Raw genomic sequence first — 24030 nt, 5'->3', positions numbered from 1 at the left:
CTGAGGTAGTCTTCATTCCTCTTTACCATTGTACTTCAGTCTGTGCAAAATATCCATTCTTCAAAGAACTCTGTGGACAATTTAGGTCCCTATTCAAGCATAGACAGTTTGAGTCAAGGACTGATCCAATGTACCTGGTTATTTCCAAATGACAATAGCAGACAGAATCCTGAAAATCTTTATACATTATTAATAACAGGCATCCTATTTTTGTAGCTGTGGGGAAAGTCTGAAGATTGTATTGTTGGATCCTTTTATCAACTATGTATGTACAGCAGACATTATCATTCACGTTTTGCAGATGCAGACCCTAGAATTCAGAGACACTGAGTGCCTCGTAGAACTAGTAAATGGCTGAACCAGAACACAAACATGAGGCTTCTGATTCTATCTCCATATTTCTTGTTATTTACCTCCTCTATGTAAACACACCCTGTTTTCCTTTTAGAATATCCTCGAACAGAATCTGAGTGGGAAAACAGCTTTGCTCTGAAGATGTTCCTCTTCCAGTTTGTTAATTTAAATAGTTCTATCTTCTATATTGCTTTCTTTTTGGGAAGGTAAGTCAAATTTATGTTCATCATCTTTGCAGAGTGAAAAAGACTGCCAACAGTTCCATTGCCAGTTTATTAATAGAGGTGGTGAATCCTTGTCGCCTGCCTTGGAAAACTGCTAACCAGCCTTCCCATGCGTTTTCCATCAAAAGTCTTAGTACGGTGCTTCCAGCTGCCACTGCCAATTAAAGTTGGCATAAAAAAATAAAACCTATATACCATGCTTGGGTTGGATTATGAGTATCCGGTCATCAGTAATGATTTTGTTAAATAAGAAAATGATTTTTGTATAACCCTAGGTTACATTTCCTTAGTGTGGAAATTTCTCCTACCTATCATGTTAACATTTTTTCCTATGTTTGCTGCACAAAATGAAAAAGAAGCATATTAAACTATGCTTAACACTCCAGCCAATGCCATGGAAACATACTAAAGCTAGAACCATTTTAAACTAAAGAACTCAGCACATTACATTAATATTCATTAGCTAGGTCAACAAAACATTAAAGATCTACAGGTGAAAGTGGAAAATTTCCTTTGGTTGTTTTGTCTATACTTTCTCACCCCATTGTGTGGGGGGAGAATTGAATTCACATACCACTTTTTCCTTTTTAAGTCAGATACTTTGATGTGTAAGCATGGCCAAAGTCTGCAGTTTGGGGACAAGATGCACCAGTGAACATTTATGTCTACCTATCCATGCATTAGTAGATGTTCTTCAGTCAACCCCACATAAATGCTAATGAATTAAAATGGCTTTTTACAGATTTGTAGGCCACCCAGGAAATTACAATAAACTCTTTAACCGGTGGAGACTGGAGGAAGTAAGTAACCTTGTAAGGGTGAATGTGGGACTGGGCGGGGATATGGACCAATGACCATGGGAGGGAAGTGGGTGGAAAGAGAGAGAGAGAAGGTGGGTACGTGGAATTTCAGGCATGCTGAAGACACATTTTTGATAGAAAGTTCTTATGGGTTCAGAAAGGAAGGAACTACGTCTTTCAAACAAAGGATATGAACTTAAAGGCTAAACTCGCAAATCCTGACCTCAGCTCTTTAATTTTCTACCAAACCCATTTTCTCCATTCACAAAGCTCAGAAATTTAGCTCCAGGGATTTTTCACTTTGGAGGAATTATTATAATCTATTCCACGGGTTTTTGAACTTTTAAATATGTTAGGTTTCCTTTTAAGCAGGGAAACTTCATCCAAAAGAAAGCTTACTTGAAACACCAATCTATAAATATATAGATCTAAAACAGGTTTTTTTTTAATTAATTTATAATATGTATGTCATGGAAACAAAAGGTCTAGTATCACTAGAGCACAGGGTTAAGCAGATTGTATATTGTCACTGAGACAGACATACGGTCCTCCAAAATGCCAGCCCTTCCCTCTAATCTATGAGCCTACTTCCTCAGACTTTTGCCAACTGAAACATTTTAATTTTTACCAATATAACATCTAAAAGATACCTCCTTTTGATTTCAGCTCTTTTAATTATGAGTGAGATGGAGAATATTTTTCATATGTTTGTTGAATATTTTCTATTCCTGTGTGTATGTGCTATCCTTGCTCATTTCCATTAGACTATTTTTCTCTGTCCTAAAAATTTATAAACTAATAACATTAGGCTATAATCTTTCAGTTTGCTGCAGATGTTTCTCATTTTATTGTATGTCTTAATTTTGTTTTGATAAATTTTTTTTACAACTCTATAGCATTTTTCATTTAAAATATCACTGCTGTTAATGACTTCAGGCATTTATATCATGCCAAAAAATGTGTTTTTCATTCTAGAAATTAAAAAAAAAACCTCACACTTGTACTTTTCACTAATTTTTTTAAAAATATTGCTGTCTTTGGTGCATGGGAAGTTTATTTTCGTGTAAAGAGTAATCAAGATTCCCCCCACCCCGCCAAGTTGGCAGTCACATATTTAATTAATAATACATTTTTTATCACTCAGCAAAATAAGATTTCAAGATTTATCATATTCTACATCTTGAAATCATATCTATTTCTGGACTCTGTTCAGTCTCATTGGTCAGATTGCTTATTGCTCCTGTAGTTCAAAATTGTTTTAATTATTCTAATGTAAAATCCAATTTAATACATGGTAATATTAGTAGGAGGTCATAATTTAGAGAGAGGCTAAGAAAAGTTTCACTGAGAAAAGAGATATTTCCAGTCTCTATCTAAAAAGCTCCCCCAAACTCAGGGGAGTCCTCATTGATATTGTCTCCCTAGAGCCTTCTAGTTGATTGGAATACATGGAGAAAGCCTAAAACTTCCTAAGAATAACATGCTTTACATCATAGAAACCTGAGCTCACCTGCTAAACTTGCAACTTATTAATTCTTTGCCCTTAAATTAATCCCTCTGAATATCTGTCTCCTCATCTGTAAACTAGCAGTAGTAATACTTAGGTTACAAAGTTGTTTACAGATAAGAGATAATTTGCATAACACAATTAGCACAACCCCTGGACTTTGGAAGTCACTCTATAAACTGTAGCTGATAGTTATCAATGCTGTCTCACAGCCACCTAGTCTTACCCTCTTAGGCAAAAACAGATGAAGGCCTTCCATAATTTCAGGCCTCCAGAAAGTCCCCAAATCAAACTTGCAGTTTTCACTCATAGCCCAGAAGTATGACTATATCTGCTAAAAGGCTTTCATCTACTCGGTTTGGGACCCAATCAGGAATGTTCACCTGGAATTAGCAAGGATAGTGTGGGGAACAGGCAGGTGGATCTGCATATTGATGCCATTTTAGAAACTGTTGTCACCAATAATTTTGTTTAATTGGATATTTTTACTCTTAAGGGTAAAATTATTGGAAGTCATGTTTCTTCTTTGGGAGTCCCAGGGAAATAGTACTAATACTGGTGTCAGGAAAAATGTTTCATAACCATCCTAGACATTTTCCACAATATATATGGCATACATAATGGCCATATTTTCCAACAAAAGATTATTTATTTTGAAAAAAAATCAGGGAAATGAAAAATGTGGGCTTGTGATATACCCTAGAAATTCTAGAAGTGTACACATAAATACACATAATGGAAGATAAGAATTGACCCTCAGAATTCAATCATACAAGCATTATTGACACATACTCCCATTCCAGGCCTCTGCTGGGTAATACGGGGCATACAAATGAAGAAGTCCCTTTCCTTTCTTAATGATGTTAATAGTCTCGAAGAGAAGAACATAACCATGTTATGTAACAAGTATTCTGTCTTGGAGTCTGACAGTCTACATTCTAATTCTGCCCCACCCAAATCTTAATATCTCTAAGTCTTTTTTAAATTGTGATAGGAATAGCTATCTCAGTAGGATTGGTGAGAGGTGGATAGAATTGGATCATGCATGTAAAATCCCTGACACAGGGCGCCTGGGTAGCTGAGTTGGTTAAGTGTCTGTCTTTGCCTCAGGTCATGATCTCAGGGTCCTGGGATCAAGTCCCACATCAGGCTCCCTGCTCAGCGGGGAGCCTGCTTTTCCTTCTCCCTCTGCCATCCCCATATACTCTCTGGCTCTCTCCATCTCTGTCAAATAAATAAAATCTTTAAAAAATAAAATAAATCCCTGGCACAAATAATGATAGCTATTATAAAGAAAGCAAAAAGTACTTCAATTTTATTTAAAACATTTATGAACTGGCTATACTGACCTTTCCTCATACTATAGTGTATAATATCTCACATAAATATTTTATGTAAATCTATATAAAAATGTTAATAATGATTAATATTTAATGAGTGCTTACTATATGCCAGCACCTTCCAGCAATTGTTCCTAACTGTTCTATATATATTAATATAAAAGTTCTATTATTACACTCATCTTGCAGATGAGGAAACAGAAATCTAGACAAGTTATATAATTTGCCTACAATTATAGAAACATGCTTATAAATTGATGAAGTCGTTAATTAGATTCAGCCAACCTACCCAGAGTCTGCACTTTGAACATCATGCTTTCCAGTCACCACTGGGATAGCATATAGGCAAAGTTGAGAACATAAAGGAATTTGGTTTTGATAAGAGATTGCTGAATGGTTGCTGACTCACACATGTAAACTGGATTTAGAGTAAACATACTTCCTATGAAAGGAACATCAGTATCAGAATCTGATAGTCCTATCTGCCACCATCATCTACATAGTGGAGATACCAACACGCATCTTGGGAGGTTCTCAGGAGAAGCAAATGAGAAAAATATGTGAAGGCACCCAGCTGTGGGTTGTCCACAGTCATATGATTTTGAGGGAGTGCAATGGGAATGAAAGCCTGGGTGTCCTGCCCACTCATCCATGCCCTTTTCCTCATTCTAAGTATAAGCTCTCTTACCAAATAAATTTTAGAGTATTGAAGGACTGGATTTTGTTCAAGGGAACCATTATTTGAGGAGGGCAGACCCACAAAAACTGTTGGATCCCTTTCTCTGCCCTATAAATCACCAAGTCATGAAGGCTTAATTTCAACAAAATTATAAATTGCCTGTCATCTAGCCTCCCCACTTTGGCCTACGATTATGGAGAATGAGCCAATCACATGGTTCTATAATGGTCTTCTTTTTTTCCCTTCCCACATAATAATATGTTTTGGTGAATCAGCCCTTCAAGGCAACAAACACATTGGGTAAACAGAATTCATCTTTAGCATTATGTACAAGAGCAGAGGATTGGGGTGCAGGAGACCAAGGCTTTCAGTTCCATACCAGCAGTCAACATCGTATGACCTTGTACGTACTAATTTCCGTCTTTCAGTCTCTCTGTAAAAATGAAGAGTTTCATCTCGCAGCTGTGATCTATGCCTATGCTTGCCTCTGTAGCTTAGTAATTATTCCATCTCAGATATTCTACGGAACCCATTTATCATATATATGTGGCAGAGCTCAGGGGGTCTTAAATTCATCCTAGAAGGAAGAGGCATGCTTAAATGGGAGACCTGAGACTTCTTTACACAATAAAAATCACCACTACCAAGCTCTCTCTCTCTCTCTCTGACTCAGTTTAGGGAGTTTTAAATTACTGGGCTGGAACCGGAAAACCAGGCTCTTCGTGTCCTAATTATCTGTTCCCTTTGAAGTCCCACTGGTACCAATTTGATAGAAATAGAAACTGTGGATCAAAGCTCTAGTGACTATTGTTCTTATGAGCAGGACGTGAACCCATTTCTAAAGAAACAGACCCACGCTTTCCTACCCAAGTATCTTCTACAGTACAAAGTTTTCAAGCAAAAGATGTCGATTGTAATTTTTATTGTAATCACACTTTTGTTTGTGGGGGTTTCTAATGCTAACATTTATTGGACATCTGAAAAAGCAGAGGAGCGCAAGGAAGGCAAAATTGAGATCATACTGACAAGGCATTCTGTGGCATGTTTTTATCACTTAAAAATACATTCTAGTATATGTAGATATTCCCTCTCCAGGATATAGACCTTAACACCTGCCTCCTATCTTGAGAATGGGCTAGATTTAAATCACTTCAGAAAAGAATAGGGAAAGGAAAAAATGAGTAACTTTATAGTAGAAATACCTGGCAAACACTGTACCAACCAACTGATGAAGATTAATGTCACTAGTGATGTCTGTGGCTACCATGTAACTTCTGAGGGGATGTAGTGAAATTTACGTCTGTGATTTCCCTCCATTCTCAAAACACATAAACCCAGTCTAAACATGCAAAAACATCAGATAATGTTGGTTTCTCAGCCTTGACAAATCTACCTTGATAATATAAGGGGCCATGGAGGGAATTGGCTGAAGTGTGTATGGGCATTCTCTGTACTTTCCTTGCAAATTTTCTACACATTTAAAATTATTCTGCATCAAAAAGTTATTTTAGAAGAACATATTATAAACACTTAAGCATTTTTCTATCTTCTGATTGTTAATAGAGTATTCCAGAGCACTCATTAAATGGGATCATGCCTAATACAGAGCTTGGCAGATAGTAAGTGCTCATTAAAAGATAGATTTGTTATATGTGGAATATAAGAAACAGCGCAGAGGATCAAAGGGGAACAGAGGGAAAACTGAATGGGAAGTGATAGGGAGGGAGACAAACCATGAGCGACATTTAACTATAGGAAACAAACTGAGGGTTGCTAGAGGGGAGGGGGGTGAGGGGATGGGGAAACTGCATTAAGGAGGGCATGTGATGTGATGAGCACTGGGTGTTATACGCAACTGATGAATTATTGAACACTACATCTGAAACTAAGGATGTACTATATGTTGGCTAATTGAATTTAAATCATAAAAAAATTTGTTTTTATTGCTGTTATAATTTTGATCACTATTCCACTCTGATTACTGAAAACTTCCCTATCAGGTGTCTCTATACATGCTATTTCTTCCTTGTTTTTATTTTCTTTATGCACTGAGATTGTGTGGCCTGGCTTTGGAATTTGCTGTACGGTTTGAAGGTGGGGTTGTATAACCAACTGAGAAGAGCCAGATTATTATTGTTGCTCTGTTTCAGTGTCATCCCAGTGGCTGTTTGATAGACCTCTGCCTCCAGATGGGTGTTATCATGTTTCTGAAGCAAATATGGAACAACTTCATGGAACTGGGATACCCGTGAGCACTTTATTTTTAAACTTGCCTTATGTATAGTTACAAAAAGAAAGATAGAGGTAGTGGGAATAGTTCTTAAGAATTGGGGCCTATTAGACAGACAGGAGTGGGTTCTGTTCCTGCTCTGCTGCTCACTAACTGTGACCGTATGTGTGTTAGTTAACCTTTCTCAGCCTCAGTCTTCACATCTCTACGAGGGGATCGATGGCTATGTGCACCTCGAGAAAACACTTGTGAGGATTAAAGGAAATAGTGGATGTCAAGCACCCGGTACTCTGTTCAACACATTAAGATGCTTGTTGCTATTCTTAAAGCACTATTTTCAGTACAGGTTCTTGAGGATAAGAATAACTTTCTGGGTTCTTCCAGCCACCAAAAGACCAAGGTTGTCATTGTTTAACAAAGGCAGTCTCCATTTACGCTCCCCCTCTTGAAAAAGAATAAAAAAAGATAAAATTCTGGATAAGGAGGTCTTGTACTCTTTATTACATGAAAAAAATGTCATTAGAACAGGATTGGTTTCACATAAAATAGCATTCTGTTTTGTCCCTTTAGATGGGGTTTAAAGGTCTGTGGAATGCTGACGTGAAGGGTGTTGAATGCCTACTTCTACATCTAATAACATAGATTACTCTTCCAAATACACTGAAATATGGTTTATGTAAAACAATGTGTGATGGAAGCTTTGAGGCCTAACCAAGGTTAAAAGCATGACTATTTTGAGGAATTTCTTGACTCTAGAAGAAGAACTAGTTAATTGATGATATAAATAGTTTAGGCTTAGTCATCTGATTATGCCGTGATTCTTTCTCCTTGTTGGCGGACAAATGGTGTCAGGGTGTTCCAGAGCAGAGACCTTAGGGCTGGAGAAGTGATATCCATCCTGAAATCTGCTATAAACTATTGTGTTAAGTTACAGGCAGTCTTAGAGCATAGACTATGAAATAACTGAGACCTGGTTCATATTCCTTCTCTGCCCCTTGCTGAAGATGCTTATAATTTACTTCACCTATCTGTGAGATTATTTTTTTATTTATAAAATAAGGGAGGAGATTACAAGAGATGTGCAGTGGTCTTTAAACCTCATCAATAAATGACAGAACCTTTTTGGGAAGAGATTTTTATACAGATCCTCAATATTCAAAACAGAAAAAAAATAAATCTCTAGTAAATGAAGAGGGCATAGGGATGAAGGGTTGGGGAGCCCAGTCCATTGTTTGTATCCCTTCCTATCCCTGGACCATCTGTTTGAGACACAGAGCTTGGGAACATCATTTGAAAGTAGCTGAGGAGATTAGGTAGCAAGTGCCTGCCACAGGATCTGACGTGCTGTGAATGAGATAGCTTCATAAGCACCATCAAGATGGTATCGTCATCATTATACTATTAAGAATGATTCTTATTGTAGTCATTGTCTGTGTGCTTCTATACATAGCATACCTTCGGATAGCACATTTTCACCATGACCTTGCCTTAGTGGTCAGCCTGAATTATGTATATCAAATCCCAAATGTACCATGGTAAGGGACATGCTGTGTTTTTCCGAATCCAGCAGGAGTGGACCAGTCACTAAAGCAATAATTTTGAAACTTGTATAACTCAGTTCTCTTTCTTAAAGTAAAATCTTAAGCAGACTGAAGTAATAAAATTAAACCAAGCAGGTCTGCCTCAATCTCAACACCCAGCCCCTTTTGCATCTTTATGAGATCCCAGAGGCAACCTCCATGGGACATACACTGAAGAACTACCTACCTGACGTTTTGGTCTATGGTTGTTCTTCCAACACCCACTGAGTTCCAGGTCCATGATTAATTAATATTGAGAGTTGGGATACACTATGGGATTCACTTCATTCTAGAGGTAATGTTCATCTAAATCTTGAAATAATTAACTGCCCAGAAGTCCCCACTATAGGATATTTCTGAATCACATAATTTCAAGACTGCCCCTAAGCTAGGGAAATAGTGTTGTTAATTCCTTTCCAAGTCTTTTAAATGGACTCAGGCACAGATCCATTGCCGTAAATTATTGTTCACTATAGTAGCAGAATGTAATTGTTAATACTCAAACCCTTCATGTTCATAAACTCACAGAGGTAAATAGACTTATTAAAAGTAACACAGCCAGTGCATTGTAGGGTGGGGACTAGAACCTCTATCTCTTGAAACCTTATCTAGGGCTCAGTTATTTGGTATGGAACATGATTATACTCATGTTCAGAGAGCACAACCCAGAAGATTTTGGGTTATGAGCAATTAAGGGCTCAGATCCAATCACAACAGGCAACATAGAGGTTTAAGTATGTAGAGAGGTTGAGGGAGTAGAGGGAAGGAATCATACAAATGGGTGTTTGTCTAATAAGAATCAGGAAGCACCTAAGTGTGGCGGTGGGGATTAATTCCCAGATACATATATAGATGTGTACATGGTCTAGGAAGGCTGAGGCCTATTCCCACTTCCTAAACTTGGAAGTTGAGACCATGCAAATATCTCCAATTCCCAGAAATGCTCAGTGTACTCCCAGGGTAGTGGTATTTCTCTTTCCTTAATGCCCTATAAATTGTTCACCATATGCTTATAAGAGCTCAAAAGCCCGTTGTCTGCTCTGTGATGTAGGTTGATCCAGAACTGGTGGTCACGACATAAAATCAAGCGGGGAATACAAGATGCGTCCATACCTCAGTGGGAAAATGATTGGAACCTGCAGCCCATGAATATTCACGGACTGATGGATGAATATTTAGAAATGGGTAAGGAGAGAAGAAACTTCTACACAGCTGTTTGGACTTCTTGATTTTTTTTTTTTTTCTTTACACAGGCCTTAGTTCAAGACAGAAAACCATCTCTCTCTTTTCCAACCCCAAACATTCTAAAATACCTCTGTATCTTTATCTTAACATAACTAGAGAAGATATTGAAACAATGTCCTTGGAAGGCTCACAAATTCTGTCCTTTGTCAGCCATAACATTTGACCAAAATGAAGGGTTTTCTCATAGCAGAACACCTAGTTTTAGTGCAGATATTTTAAAGGAACAAAATAAATCAGAACCCATTCCTATATCAAAAATATACCATCCTGCCCAAATAAAGCAATGATTATTTCTTGCAAAAAACCTTTGCACAGACCTGGTGTGAGTTTAGCTTCTTTGAGAAGCCCACTTATTTATATTAAGAAAAGGAGGATTCTCACTCCAACTGTTAAAATCTTTGTGTGTTGTCTTCACATTTGCTTTTTCTCTGGCCTTTAGTCTTCTCATCTATAAAAAGAAAGGACAAGATTAGGTGTCTTGGGTCCCTCGGAGCTCAGCATTTTTCTTCAAGGCCTCCTCTTTAACTTCTTTTCTCTTCACTCTTCCTTCATGCGGCATGGTATAGTGATGGAAAGCACAGAGACTTTCAGTCCATTGAGATCAGAGAGTTTCAATGCAGGTTTTAACATTTTTTTGCTATCCACCCTTTAGCAAGCTTACTTAACACATATGAACTATAGTTACCTCAACAGCAAAATATGATGAGCATATTTACCTTGTAAGGGATATTGAAAGGATTGAAGGCAATTTATGTGAAGCACCTCATAAGGCCCAAAGAAAGCACTCAAGAAACGGTATTGTTTATATTACTAATTTTGCAACGCTCTCCCTTTACAGTTTTGCAGTTTGGTTTTACCACCATCTTTGTGGCAGCTTTTCCTCTGGCCCCTCTTTTGGCTTTGTTGAACAATATCATTGAGATCAGGCTGGATGCATACAAATTTGTCACCCAGTGGCGGAGGCCTCTGCCTGCTCGAGCAACTGACATAGGTAAGATTCAGGAACTAAATGGGTTTTGCATTGCTGAGGCCAAGAAGAGCCTTGATCTTAGCGCCACGTGGGTTTCTATCGTTGGGGCTTCCTTCCAACTATAACAAAACTGAGCAGTTTTGATTAACAAAATCATGAAATGAACACTAACCTAGTTGAGAGTATGTTTATCCTAAACAGGCTATGTCATGACCTTGTTTATCACTAAAAACGATCTTGTATACATTTTTCCATGTTAATAAGTATAGTTCTGCCTCATTCTTTATAGTTACTGCACAAATTTCTATGGCATGTTATATGACATTTCTAAAAAATCATTCCCTTAACTAGAGATGCTTAGATTGCTTCAGTTTTTTCTATTACAAACAACACCTAGGTGAACATACATCTTCATACATACTTTGATTATTTCCTCAAGATAAACTCTTAGAGTGGAACTCCTTTGTCAAAGAGCATGTACATTTAATTTTTTTTTTACATTTAAAATTCTGATAATTTCTCATTATGTCCTCCAGAAATATTGTGCCAATTTATACTCCTAAAAGTGTAATAAGGGTTCTTTTGTTTTTTTAATTGTTGTTCTGTCCTCAAAAATCTGAGGAGGGAAAAAATGATATCTTATGTTTCCTTGCATTTTTATAATTATGAGATTAAATATATTTGTATTTCTTCTTTACTAACTTTATGACCTTAGGCTATTATATCTGATTTGGTAATCTTTATCTGTATGTTCAAGATATTAATCCTTGATATATATGTTGCAAGCATTTTCAAATGCTGGTTTTTAATCTTTTACTCCATCATGAATAAGCTTTTAAAATGTGTATATAATCACATTGATATATCTCTCTTATAGTTGTTTTTATTTATGGCATTCTTAGAAAGATCCTTTAGAACTTTCGATTTTTTTACCATGTTTTAGTTGTTTTATATTTTAGATATATGTGTGTTATTTGGTTATCTGTTGACATTTTATGATTTTATTTAAATTGTTGATCTAACTGGAATTTGTTATTAATAAAGGGATTGAAATTGAGATCCAGCTTGTTTTTTTCTAAAAGGTAGCCAATTTTCCCAAAACCATTTATTAAATTTTCCATCTTTCTTAACTTGTTTGAATTATCTCTATTATATGAAATTCTATATAAACTTAGGTATATTTCCAGAATCTCCATTCATCTGACTACTTATTTTTGGCATACTGTTTTAATAAACTAGCCCTATGTCTTTTTTATTTTTATTTTTTTCATTACCACTCAATAAAATGAAATATTATAAAGATTTTGAAAAACAAAGAAAGAGGTTGGAAGGGAGAAAGTTGCCATGCTATCCAATCAGCTTTAGCGCTTTTGAGTATTTCTTTCCAGGACTTTTCTTTTTTTTCATATCAGTGTATTTAAAGCTAAGTTTAATCCTATTTGAAACATCAGTTTTGACTGCAACCAATAGTATGTGGATACTGTATACAATTTCAAAAGCTTTTTTGTACATCTGTATACCAGATTGGAAAAGTCAACTAGTGATTTCCAGGTCTTGACACCAAACTTTTACATTTTTATATTTTTACTTTAAAAAGGTACTTGAAACAATTCCTGATGACATTTTAATTTTCAAATCTCTCTAGATGGGGTCTACTGTGGAAAAGTATTCAGTAGATGTCCGATCTGTAGTGAGATATTGTACTAAGAAAGTAAATAATGGACAGAGCTGTAGCCCCAACAGAAGTAAAATATTCTTTCCAAAGAAGAGTCATGAGAGGGTTTTAATTTTTTTGCACTTCATTCCCTATCTCTACTCTTTCTCCTACTAGGAATCTGGTATGGCATTCTTGAAGGAATCGGTATACTGGCTGTGATCACCAATGCATTTGTAATTGCTATTACATCTGATTACATCCCACGTTTTGTCTATGAATACAAATACGGCCCCTGTGCAAGTCGTTTTGAATATGGTGAAAAGTAAGGTTGAAATTTTTCTGATATGTTTTATGTTTGTGATTGAAATGGGAACTCATTGCAAAGTTCTGTTCTGTGACCATTAAGGGCAGTGTTTTTGATCATTGTACTTACAATGTGCTTATTGGAGGAAATCAAGCGGGATAAAAAGGGCGACAGTGCTTTTTACGCAAATAATTTTAGAGTCTATGTTTTTTACTTGTAAATGCATCACTGGTATCCAAATGTGAAAAACATTATAATGTATTTAGAAGTCAAATTCAGAACTGGAAGAGATGTTAGAAATCATCCAATGCAATCTTCTGACTATATAGTTGGGAAAACTGAGGCCCACTTGCTTCAGGGAATAAAGCTAGTTTGCAGGGACATACAGAATATGAAGGAAATGTCAGCTATGATGAGAGAGTCTTTCTTTCTTTCTTTCTTTCTTTCTTTCTTTCTTTCTTTCTTTCTTTCTTTCTTTCTTTCTTTCCTTCCTTCCTTCCTTCCTTCCTTCCTTCCTTCCTTCCTTCCTTCCTTCCTTCAAGATTTTATTTTATTTATCAGGGAGAGCACAAGTCAGGAGGCAGAGGGAGAAACAGACTCCCGGCAGAGCAGGAACCCAATGCAGGACTCGATCCCAGGACCCTGGGATCATGACCTGAGCCCAAGGCAAATGCTTAACCAACTGAGCCACCCAGGTGCCCCTTTTTTCAAAAGGAATTTATAACTAGGGATTTTAAGGTACAGAGAATGCTGCCCTGAATCTTTGTCTTTGTTGTTGTTGTTGTTAAAATTTGAGTCCACGCTTTAGAACAGCATTTCTCAACCTCTGTGCTATGGACATTTTAGACCAACTAATTCTATTCTGGGGAAAAGATGGGGGCTATTCTATGCATTGTAGGATATTCAGCAGCATCCTTGGCCTCTACCCAGTAGATACAAATAGCAACCTCCCTATTGCCACGTTGTGACAATCTAAAATTGTCTTCAGACATTGCAAAATGTCACCTTGGGGACAAAGTCACCCAGTTTACAAGCATTCTTTTAGGGGAAATGGGTTTTTCACATCTTTCCCTCTTGAAAGCAAGTATTAAGAAAGAATGCAAGAGCACTGGACTTGGGGAACAGGAATTGGAGTTTCAGCTGGAGATGAGCCGCCGTGTGGAAGTAGTGATGGGAGAAGCCACTTCCCCTCCTGCCTCAGGAGCAGCTTTGGGCATGCATCTTATTTAGAGGCAGGGCATGTGCCCCAAGAGCCTGAGCTGTGGCTTAAAATGAAATCAACCCTTAGCTCTACTGACGAACTGATGTTTTTCTCAGAACATTGAAATGCCTTTCTGAACATAAATATCTCAGTTTTTCAAAGAGAAGTAATAAAGGCATAAAATATATTTTGGAGTCTTGTCAAAGGACTTTAACCTAAAATGAAACACCCTAGGTTCAAATTGTAACTCTGCCTTTTACTAAAAGGCACATCAGTCTGGATCTATAATAAAGAGACAGTGTCTAGGGACGCCTGGGTGGCTCAGTCGGTTAAGTGTCTGCCTTCGGTTCAGGTCGTGATCTCGGGGTCCTGGGATCGAGTCCCGCATCGCACTCCCTGCTCAGTGAGGAGCCTGCTTCTCCCTCTGCCTGCCGCTCTCCCTGCTTCTGCTCTCTCTCTCTCGCTTTCTCTCTCTCTGACAAAAAAGAAAAAAAGAAAAAAGAAACAGTATCTAAAGTTAACATTTTATAAACTATAAAAGACTATGTAAATAAACCGGTTTTAGTATTAATAGTGAAAAGCCAAGAAAAGTCCCTTTTTTAAAATCCAAAATAGTCTAGAAGCAGATTTTAAGGGTTTATTATAAGCAAGCAGATTTGGCAGCCCTCTCCTTAGTAGCATTATTTGCTATTGTCTTTGCTGCCACCTAGTGGCAGGTGAAAATGAAATTGGTTGGTTATCTGCTCTGTTTACGTTTCAAGTCCTGCCTTTGGTGAAGATAACACCTGACGCTTTCTCCATATTCAGTGACCAGATGTAGAATAACTTCAAGAAGAGATGTGGAGGGCTTAGATGAGGTTGAAACCACACATTCCTAGGGCCATTCTGTTATTTAATTTTTTCCGGGTATCTATAGCAGCTAAACTGGAGTAGATTCATTCAGATCATAAATTTTCAGACCAAAGTAGCAAAAGGACAAAATGGCAGTGAAGATGAGGGTATTGGCAAGAGAGCAGTTGGGATGATAAATCATGGGGTCTGAGATGGACGAGGAAGGGCGTGCAACCAGTGTGGTCCTGTACTTTAGAATTCAGGGGTTAGAATGAGATCGATGTACATTCGAATCCAGGTTTTAAGAGCTGTTTATCCTGGGCAGTGATTCTCAACATGGGACCTGCAGGTCCCCTTCAGATTATTTTCGTAATAATACTAAGATATGATTTGCTTATTTTGCCATATTGACATTTGTACAGATGGCACAAAAGTGATAGTGGGTAAAATGTTCCAGTGGCTTCGCATAACTGAAGGCAGTGGTACCAAAAAGTACTAGCAATGATTGTATTACTCACCATTGTAGAACTACCATTTAAAAAGTTCCAGTGAGGGGTGCCTGGGTGGCTCAGTCGTTAAGCGTCTGCCTTCGGCTCAGGTCATGATCCCGGGGTCCTGGGATCGAGCCTCACATCGGGCTCCCTGTTCCGCGGGGAAGCCTGCTTCTCCCTCTCCCACTCCCCCTGCTTGTGTTTCCTCTCTCACTGTGTCTCTCTCTGTCAAATAAATAAAATCTTTAAAAAAAAAAAGTTCCAGTGATAAAATTCAGAATGCCCTTGATGAAGCAATAAAAACTATTAATTTTATCAAATCTCCACCCTTGAATAAATGTCTTTTCAATATTTTATTTGACAAAATGCAAAGTGTGATAAAGCTCTTCTGCTACATGCTAAAGTACGGTGATGGTCGTCTCAGAAAAAAACACTTGCATGACTGTTGGATTTGCAAACTACACGACATTTTTTAACATGAAATAATGATTGTCAGATAAACTATGATTATTCAGACTTGGGTATTTAGGAGGCAGTCTTCTAGAAATGGACAAAACTGGCTTGTCACTTTAGGGGAAATAATTGACAGTATTTGTTTCCATTAATAAAGTTCAAGTTTTGAAGTGAAAATCAGAATTTTGGATTATTTTATCTACCACTGAGCTTAAAAGGTTCTCAGTACTTACAGATTTTTTTTCTGATAAAAAATCAGTGGTGATATTAGCAATTATGATCTTCATAGTCTATAGTAAAAATATAACAACATTTGGAAGATCTGCATAATTCAGGAAACAAATATTTCCCAAGTGACCCATATTTAATGTCACAAAATCATGCATGGGTAAAATATGAATTCAAAGTACAAGATAGACCTGTGGATTTTAATGTAAAATCCACATAAAAAGTTTATTGATACTTTAAGACTCCACACTGCAATTAAACTTTAAGAAATGACCACAGGTAAAACTTTGGTGTAATGTCAATGAAAAATATCAATAATTACTTGAAATGCTATTAAAATATCCTTTGTTTCAAGTACTTATCTGTGTAATTATCAGATTCTCTACTTACTCTTCAACCAAAACAACATATTGCAACCAGATTTAATGCAGAAACAGATATGAGAATCTAGCTGTCTTCTATTAAGGCAGACATCAAAGGATTTGCAAACATGTAAAACAATGTCATTCTTCTCACTTCATCTTTTGGAACATACAAACTATTTTTCTTTAAAAATATGTTACTTGTAATGTGTTTGGTAAGTTATTTTAAATGAATTAATAGATAAATATTTTCTAAATTTCTGTTTTAATTTCTAATGTGTTAAATACCAATACATATACCCCTCTGTAAAAAGCTCCTTGAGATTCTCAGTAATTTTTAAAAATGTAAAGGTTAGCTGAGATCAAAAATTTTGAGAATTACAGGCTTAGGAGGAAGTTATTTAGCCTCTGTAAAACTTAGTTCTTTAATCTCTATGATGGAGATGATAATATAAATGTTCTAAGGTTATGGTAAAAGTTAACTCTGACCACAATTTAATACTCACCACTAGGACAGGGATTTTAACCTGTTTTGTTCATTGTCAAATACCAATCGTCTAGAAGTTTTCTAACGAATTATAGGTCCTCAATAAACATATATTGAACAAGTTAACGAATCACAAAGACACATGTTGATCAATTGGCTGCTTAATTACAATTAGCCAGATAGGGTGATATGCATGCATATTTATAAAACATATATTTATAGAGTTTTAACACATGGGGAGTAATGAACACAATGCCAAGTGCATAGTAAACACTTAATAAATGTAGCCAAATGAAGGGTGGGAGAAACGGTGGACAAGATTCTGTCTCATTGAGGTAAAATTACAGATTAATGGAAGTCAGGAGATAGAATCAGAGAGCTGAGTAACTAGGAATTTATAATTAAAATGGAAGGAATAATAGCACTTACTACATCCTGTCAAGTGTAATGAAGGAATTGGACTAGAAATTTATGATGCTTTTTCTTTTCTCCCAGTTGTTTAAAGGGATATGTCAACAATAGCCTATCCTTCTTTGACCTGAGCGAGCTTGGTATGGGAAAATCTGGTTATTGCAGGTACTTACTTATAAATTATAATTATCTTTCCTTCTTGCTCTCATCTCCCATCTCCTCTCTTTACACGCTGATGAGCCCATTTCAACTGTCGTTTTGGGGTTTTGGCAAATTAAAAACATTTGGGGCCTTTGAACTTTGGTCTCTATTCCTCAAATCCTTTGTTTTGTGGATTTTAGGTACCGAGACTACAGAGGTCCCCCTTGGAGTTCCAAACCCTATGAGTTCACCTTACAATACTGGCATATCCTTGCTGCTCGACTGGCCTTCATTATCGTGTTCGAGGTTAGTAACAGGCTGATAAAATCACTATTGGTAAATACTTTTCCGGCTGATACATTAGTTGACTCTTTGATACAGTAGGTCCTCACTGACGTCCAGAAAGGGACTTTTGCTTATCACAGTAAAAGGTTTGGATACGGTGAAACTGTGATACGACATACAAAAAAGCAAGAGCTGAATAATGTAAGAAGGTAGGTCAGTGGGTATTTATAACAGAAAACTAGGATAAAAGAAGCTATTAACAGTTGAACTGAAAACTTAACTTTGAGCCTCTCAGTAACCATATTGAAAGAAAGGATGGTTTTCATCATTTGATGAGAGAATCTATACTTACTTAAGGGTGGGGAAACTTATTTGCTAATCAGCTTAATTACAGTTGACCACATGTGTATTTGTGTGAGGGACAGTGCATAATTGAATAAACGATGCCTGAGAACACTTTCATAAAATGTGCATAGATTTGGATTATCAGAGTCATTAATATTAGACTGTAGTCATGTGAAGAAAAGCAGCTCAGATTTATTGGCTTCCTTAGTATATAAGAAGCTTGATACAGTGAAGAATTGAGTGCTGGGATATATTGAGTATTCTCTAAGGTACCACCAAGTTCTGTGGAAAAACTTTGAATGCATCTGTTTTTTAGGGAGAGAAAAAAAGTAGCCATACAGAAGACTTTTGGAAAAAGTCTTTTTAAAGGCAGATATACCTCTCCACCGATCTCCAAAACATATCTCAAATTTTGTAGTGAAATGTCCTTCATCCATAAAATGAAATGCTTACCTCTAAGGTTTAATCCAGGATGAAATTCTATTACCTAATGACTCTATTTGCCTAGACAAATGTCTCCTGATGAAGTGTGACTTTTCACTTTATTACAGGTAGCGTAAGAGGTTAAGGCGTATTTCCAATCCAGTGATTCTGAAAAGTCTTTTTTTGTTGTGTTTTTAATGTATACTTTTTTCTTCTTCATCTTCTTTTGGGACTCAAGTGAACAGCCTTAGTCAAATGTCTTGATTCCCAGCAACCTGTCATTATAGATACATATGATTCCCTCTTTATCTTTTCTTCTTCATTCCTCATTACTAATTCCATTACCCACCTACTCCCAAAAGCACCCATTCTCTTTTCTTCAGAAGTCTTTCCACATGTTTATTTGAATATACATATATATAGTATTTTTTTATTATTATGTTATGTTTTTTAAATTTTATTATGTTATGTTAGTCACCATACAATACATCATTAGTTTTTGATGTGGTGATCCACGATCCATTGTTTTCATATAACACCCAGGGCTCCATGCAGTATGTGCCCTCCTTAATACCCATCACCGGGCTAACCAATCCCCTCTCCCCCCTCCCCTCTAAAACCCTCTTTATTTCTCAGAGTCCATAGTCTCTCATGGTTCATCTCTCCGTCTGATTCCCCCCCCTTCATTTATTATGTTATGTTAATCACCATACATTACATCATTAGTTTTTGATATAGTGTTCCATGATTCATTATTGTTTTAAATGTTCTTTTTTCAAAATTACTTCAATGGTATTATGATGTAATAACTCATTTTTATCTCTTACCCATTTTACTTTTTTTAGATATAGAGAGAGATCTAGCCATGAAGTCTACCCACATTTAAATAATTTCTTCTGTCTACTTAGTATGATAGTTCTTTGAATTTAAATACCATAGTCCCCATGGGTGGCTACTTAGGCCTACAATAATTCTCTCTACCTCTATAATCTCTTATCAGAAATCTTGGACATGTCACCTTCTGAACATATTTAAGGGTTTTTCAGGAGTATTATACTCAGGTGTGGAATTATTTATAGGCATACTCGATTTCACATAATACTGACAGGTCCCTCTCCAAAATTCCCTTAGATTTTCACCAGATTTTTATATTGTCTGAATTTCTAATATTTTGCAGTTGGATAAGAGTAAAGTAATATTTTGTTTTAATTTTTTTTGTTTTAACCTGTTTACTTATGACATTGACTATCACTTTTATTACTAGAAAGCCATTTTGGTTTCCTTTTTTGTGAATTTATAACTTTGATCAATTTTTGGCTGAGTTTCCAGTTTATTTGTTACCAAATTTCAAGATTTTCTTATGTGTTTACCAGTTATAAATCAGTCTTTGCCAGGTACAAACACTCCAGATATCTTTTTCTTGTCCCTAACCTATTAATTTTATCTATTAACAAATGTCTAATTTTGATGTCATCAAGCCCATCATTTTTTCCTATTAAGGTTTTGGCTTTTTTGGTCTATTTCTTTGGGAAATTTTCTTATCTCCAGGTCGAAAGGATATTCTACTATATTTTTTACTATTAATTTTATAGTCTTACCTACCACACATCTTGAAGATGTCAGGACTTTTCATAGAGTCTGAGGGAAAGGCTTATTTTTCTTATTCTCTATATAGTGACATGATTTTTTGTACGGCTATTAAGTAATATGTTATTTATCCACTGATCTGTAAATCCACCTCTGTAATATTCCAAGTCCCTAAAGTAGGCATGTGCCTGGCCTCATTTGTCATTACATCATTTGTCTATACATGTTCACTATCACACTATTTAAATGCCATGGCTTTGGAATATATCTTCATATCTGATAAAGCCAACCACTTCCCACCCCTGCCAAATCTGCCTTAATTTTTAAAAATTGCCTTGGCTATTTAGAGTTATTAATCATTCATATACATTGCAGAAGCCATTTTTCAGATTCCCCCACATATCATGCAAGGATTATGGTTAGAATTACATTTATAGAAAGCACATGTTGACTTATTTACATAATCTGTACTGATTCATTAATAAACATGGGATTTATCCAAATTGTTCTTATATCCTATAATAGAGTTTTAAAATATTTTCTTGCTTGTTCATTCCTTCTTATTTCCAAAAATTTTGTAGATAATTTTATTGCTGTTATAAATACTATCTTAGCCTCTGTTATGATTTGATCAATTTTTGCTGGAATTCTAATTGTCTTTCTAAAATGTGTGTAACTCCTTGTTTAAGTCTTTCATTGGTTCTAATCTTCTGTTTGTTAAATCTGTTAGATTGTCTTTTCAAAGGATAATTCAAGTTGCCAATAACAACAGCTTTGTCTCTGTCCTTTCGAGGTTTATGCCTCATTTCTCTTGCTTGCCTTACTGTGTCGTTGGAAATTTCAGCATGGTGTTGAATAGCAGTGGTGTGAACAATTTTGTCGTGTTTCCAAATTTAATAAAAATACTTCAGATTTTTTTTCTTTAAGTATGATACTTGCTGTAGGTTTTTTGTTTAAGATAAATTCTGTCGGTTTAAGAAAATTGTCATCTATAACTAGTTATAAGCTTGCCTTCATAAATGATAAACTTCAGCTTTTTAAAAAAATAGTCTTTTAAAAGTACTGAGTCATCTTTGCATATCAGTGTTTCTATGAGAATCAGTTTGTAGGGTCATTTATTACCGTTGTATAGGACTTGGTGCATATTCTTCACTAATTTAAATTATAACAAATGTTTTTGATTTTTATTTCTATACTTTTGAGACATATTGCTGGATAGTTCTGTGAATACCAAATATTTGATCAGGAAAGAAATTCCTGATCTACTTTTCTATGGGAAATATGACCTGCTTTACCGTGATCTACCATGCAGGGCAGTTTACTGGGACACTCATAGTAAACCCAGTTAAAAGTGCCTTGAATTCTTCCTTTCCACATAGACAATTGTCACAAAGTCCTGTAGGTAAATGGGTTTTTTTCCATGTATCATCCTAACTCCATCAGTCTCAGATTTTCTTTTCTGAGCAATTGAAAGGTCTACTCTCCTCCACGGGAAAAGAGAAGGATGCATTTATTATAATAGGAGATGATATTTAAATGGTGCTTACATTGCACCAAGCCCTTCTCTAAGCACTTCACATATACTTGCTCATTTAATCATCATAACAACCTTTAACAGATACTATTATTGTCACCATTTCAGAGATGAGACACAGAGAACATAGGTGATTTGCATAAGGTTACACAGCTAATGAGTGTCAGGGGATGGTTCAGACACAGGTGGTCTCATTCAACCTCTGAACTTGAGATCATAGGCTTTTACCTTATGGTTTTTGATCCAGTCTTTTTTATATACAATACTTTTATCAGTCTATTTTTAAAAATTAATACATTTTTATCGTAAAAGAATTATGTAATACAGACAAAATATTTTACAATATTTGAACTTACTAGAGTAGAAATTCTATAAAATGCATGTGCTGGAGGTTGAGTCCAATGCCAATATCCCAGGCAGACTATATTCTATGTGTCTTGTACCTTGTGCTTACAATGTATCACACGTGAGTTTTCCCTGGATGTGATCTCTCATCTGTGTATAACAATGCATGTCATAATAGGGTTGCATAATATGGAAAGATGTGAACTTAACATTCAATGTTTATAAAGTGACATCAACATATGGCACCAAAAAGAGGAAAAAACTTCTGTTGTCTCCTAATCCTTATGTGATTGAAAGCAACAGTGTAGTAGTCCCAATATCATTTCTGAAAATATTAATATTCTAGATAGTACATCCTGAGTTCTGATGCTTGACTGTAAGGCAAATGCAACATTGTTTATGATCTGTTTTATAATTGGCCTTCCAGAATCTTTGAAAAGTGTACTTTCCCCTCTTAAATTTGCAGCACCTTGTTTTTGGAATCAAGTCGTTCATCGCATACCTGATTCCAGATGTACCAAAGAACCTGTATGACCGAATACGACGGGAGAAGTACTTAGTCCAGGAGATGATGTACGAGGCAGAACTAGAACATTTGCAACAACAGCGGAGAAAAAGTGGTCATCCCGTTCACCATGAATGGCCTTAGTTGATTCCTGTTGCCCAGAGGGGCAATAGCATTAGTGGGAATGACAACAACTTTAAATTCTAGGTGGGATCCAGGAGGAAGGCATACCTGGCAAACCATATGTATGATATGTTACTTGGAAATGCAATGCAGCCATCTCTGGGATTTGGGATGTCCAGGCTTCTAGGGAAGAAATAGATGACTCCTGACCTTTAAAAAAATGGTTAGTTTGACAGTACAGGAAGCCAGGACCTAATTCTCAGTCCCAGCCTCAGGGACTTGTGTGTGTGGAGACCTCCACCCTCCATCAGCTGCAGTGTAACGGGAAGGGTGATGGTGAGGTTCCTAGCAACAGATTTCCATGTAAACGTTCATAAACCAGGCATGCTCAAAGTCTCATGTGTCTTCAATCACATACTCTGGAACCTTAGGTTGAGTTGAGATACTTACAGGAAATGACTTACGAGGAATGACTTAAATCAGTTACTGCCTTTGCTGCCAGAATTCCATGTCCCTTCAGCTTCTAGGTTTGGGGAATTTTTCTTATTCCTTGCAGAGATTATGGATCTGTGCCACACGGAATTTATGCTGCTTTACATTGACTATGCAGTGGAGTTGTTGGACACCACCTTTAGTAGTCAAGCCAAAAACTAAGATTCTAAAAAGAATACCATTCACTGAAATATATCCTATTGCATTGGCTACATTCAAACGTGTTGTTTCGCCGGCAGAACAAAGTTGCACTGCCTTTTTTAAAAAACAAAAAAAACCCACTGAATTCCAATAGAGCCACATATTTAAAAAATATGGGCGTTTATTCTCATATCATTTGGAATACCACTCATCCGTATTTTACCGTGGAGGGCTGTTTTATAGTATTTTTAATTTTTCCTCCCTGGTTTATTGTAACAACACTCGCAGAATAACAGAATAACTTAAAATGCTGTACATATGTTGGTTTTCCTTGTACCTTTGCACCTTGGCAATATGTAATGCAAGTTACATTTCGAGCAGCACTGAGACCAGTTACATAGTATGCCATTGTGACTTGTTTATTCAGGAAATCAGAAGCCAAATGCTTTGCAACACTTTAAGCTTTTCTAACAATGTGCACTTTTGTTCATGAGCTAATGAAAACAATGCATGAGTATAAATTTATATTATTTGTAAAAAAAAAAAAAAAAGAAACCCACATGTTTTGTTTTATTTTCTTTTCATCGATGTTTCTTTGATAGACTGATTCAGTTGATTTTTGAAAACTCTAAAACCAAGATCAAATCAGCCGTGAAAGACATCATTTTGCTTTGTTGTGTAGTTGCTATTTCCGTGCCAACTCTGTGTTATTGTTCACAGACGGATGAAGTGGGAATGATGAAGCATTCAAGGAA

The 24030-nt window shown here is 36.3% G+C and overlaps 1 protein-coding gene across 1 annotated transcript in view; it reads left to right on the top strand.

Annotated features, from left to right (window-relative positions):
- Positions 1-23555, top strand: part of ANO3 (anoctamin 3) — a 400310-nt gene extending 376755 nt beyond the window's left edge. Inside the window, exons 20-28 of the mRNA XM_064575888.1 lie at positions 449-560; positions 1321-1378; positions 7055-7152; positions 9766-9899; positions 10798-10950; positions 12761-12908; positions 17439-17519; positions 17696-17801; positions 22481-23555. Of these exons, the coding sequence (XP_064431958.1) occupies positions 449-560; positions 1321-1378; positions 7055-7152; positions 9766-9899; positions 10798-10950; positions 12761-12908; positions 17439-17519; positions 17696-17801; positions 22481-22663 (1073 nt within the window). The 3' untranslated portion in view covers positions 22664-23555. The remainder of the gene's footprint in view (positions 1-448; positions 561-1320; positions 1379-7054; positions 7153-9765; positions 9900-10797; positions 10951-12760; positions 12909-17438; positions 17520-17695; positions 17802-22480) is intronic.
- The last annotated feature ends 475 nt before the right edge of the window (positions 23556-24030 follow it).

Source organism: Mirounga angustirostris, unplaced genomic scaffold, assembly GCF_029215605.1.
Source record: "Mirounga angustirostris isolate CCGP_5_RB_7025 unplaced genomic scaffold, mMirAng1.0.hap1 SCAF_13, whole genome shotgun sequence".
Lineage (NCBI taxonomy): Eukaryota > Metazoa > Chordata > Mammalia > Carnivora > Phocidae > Mirounga > Mirounga angustirostris.
Note: the sequence above shows the minus strand (reverse complement) of the source record. Positions and strands in the feature narration are given on the sequence as shown.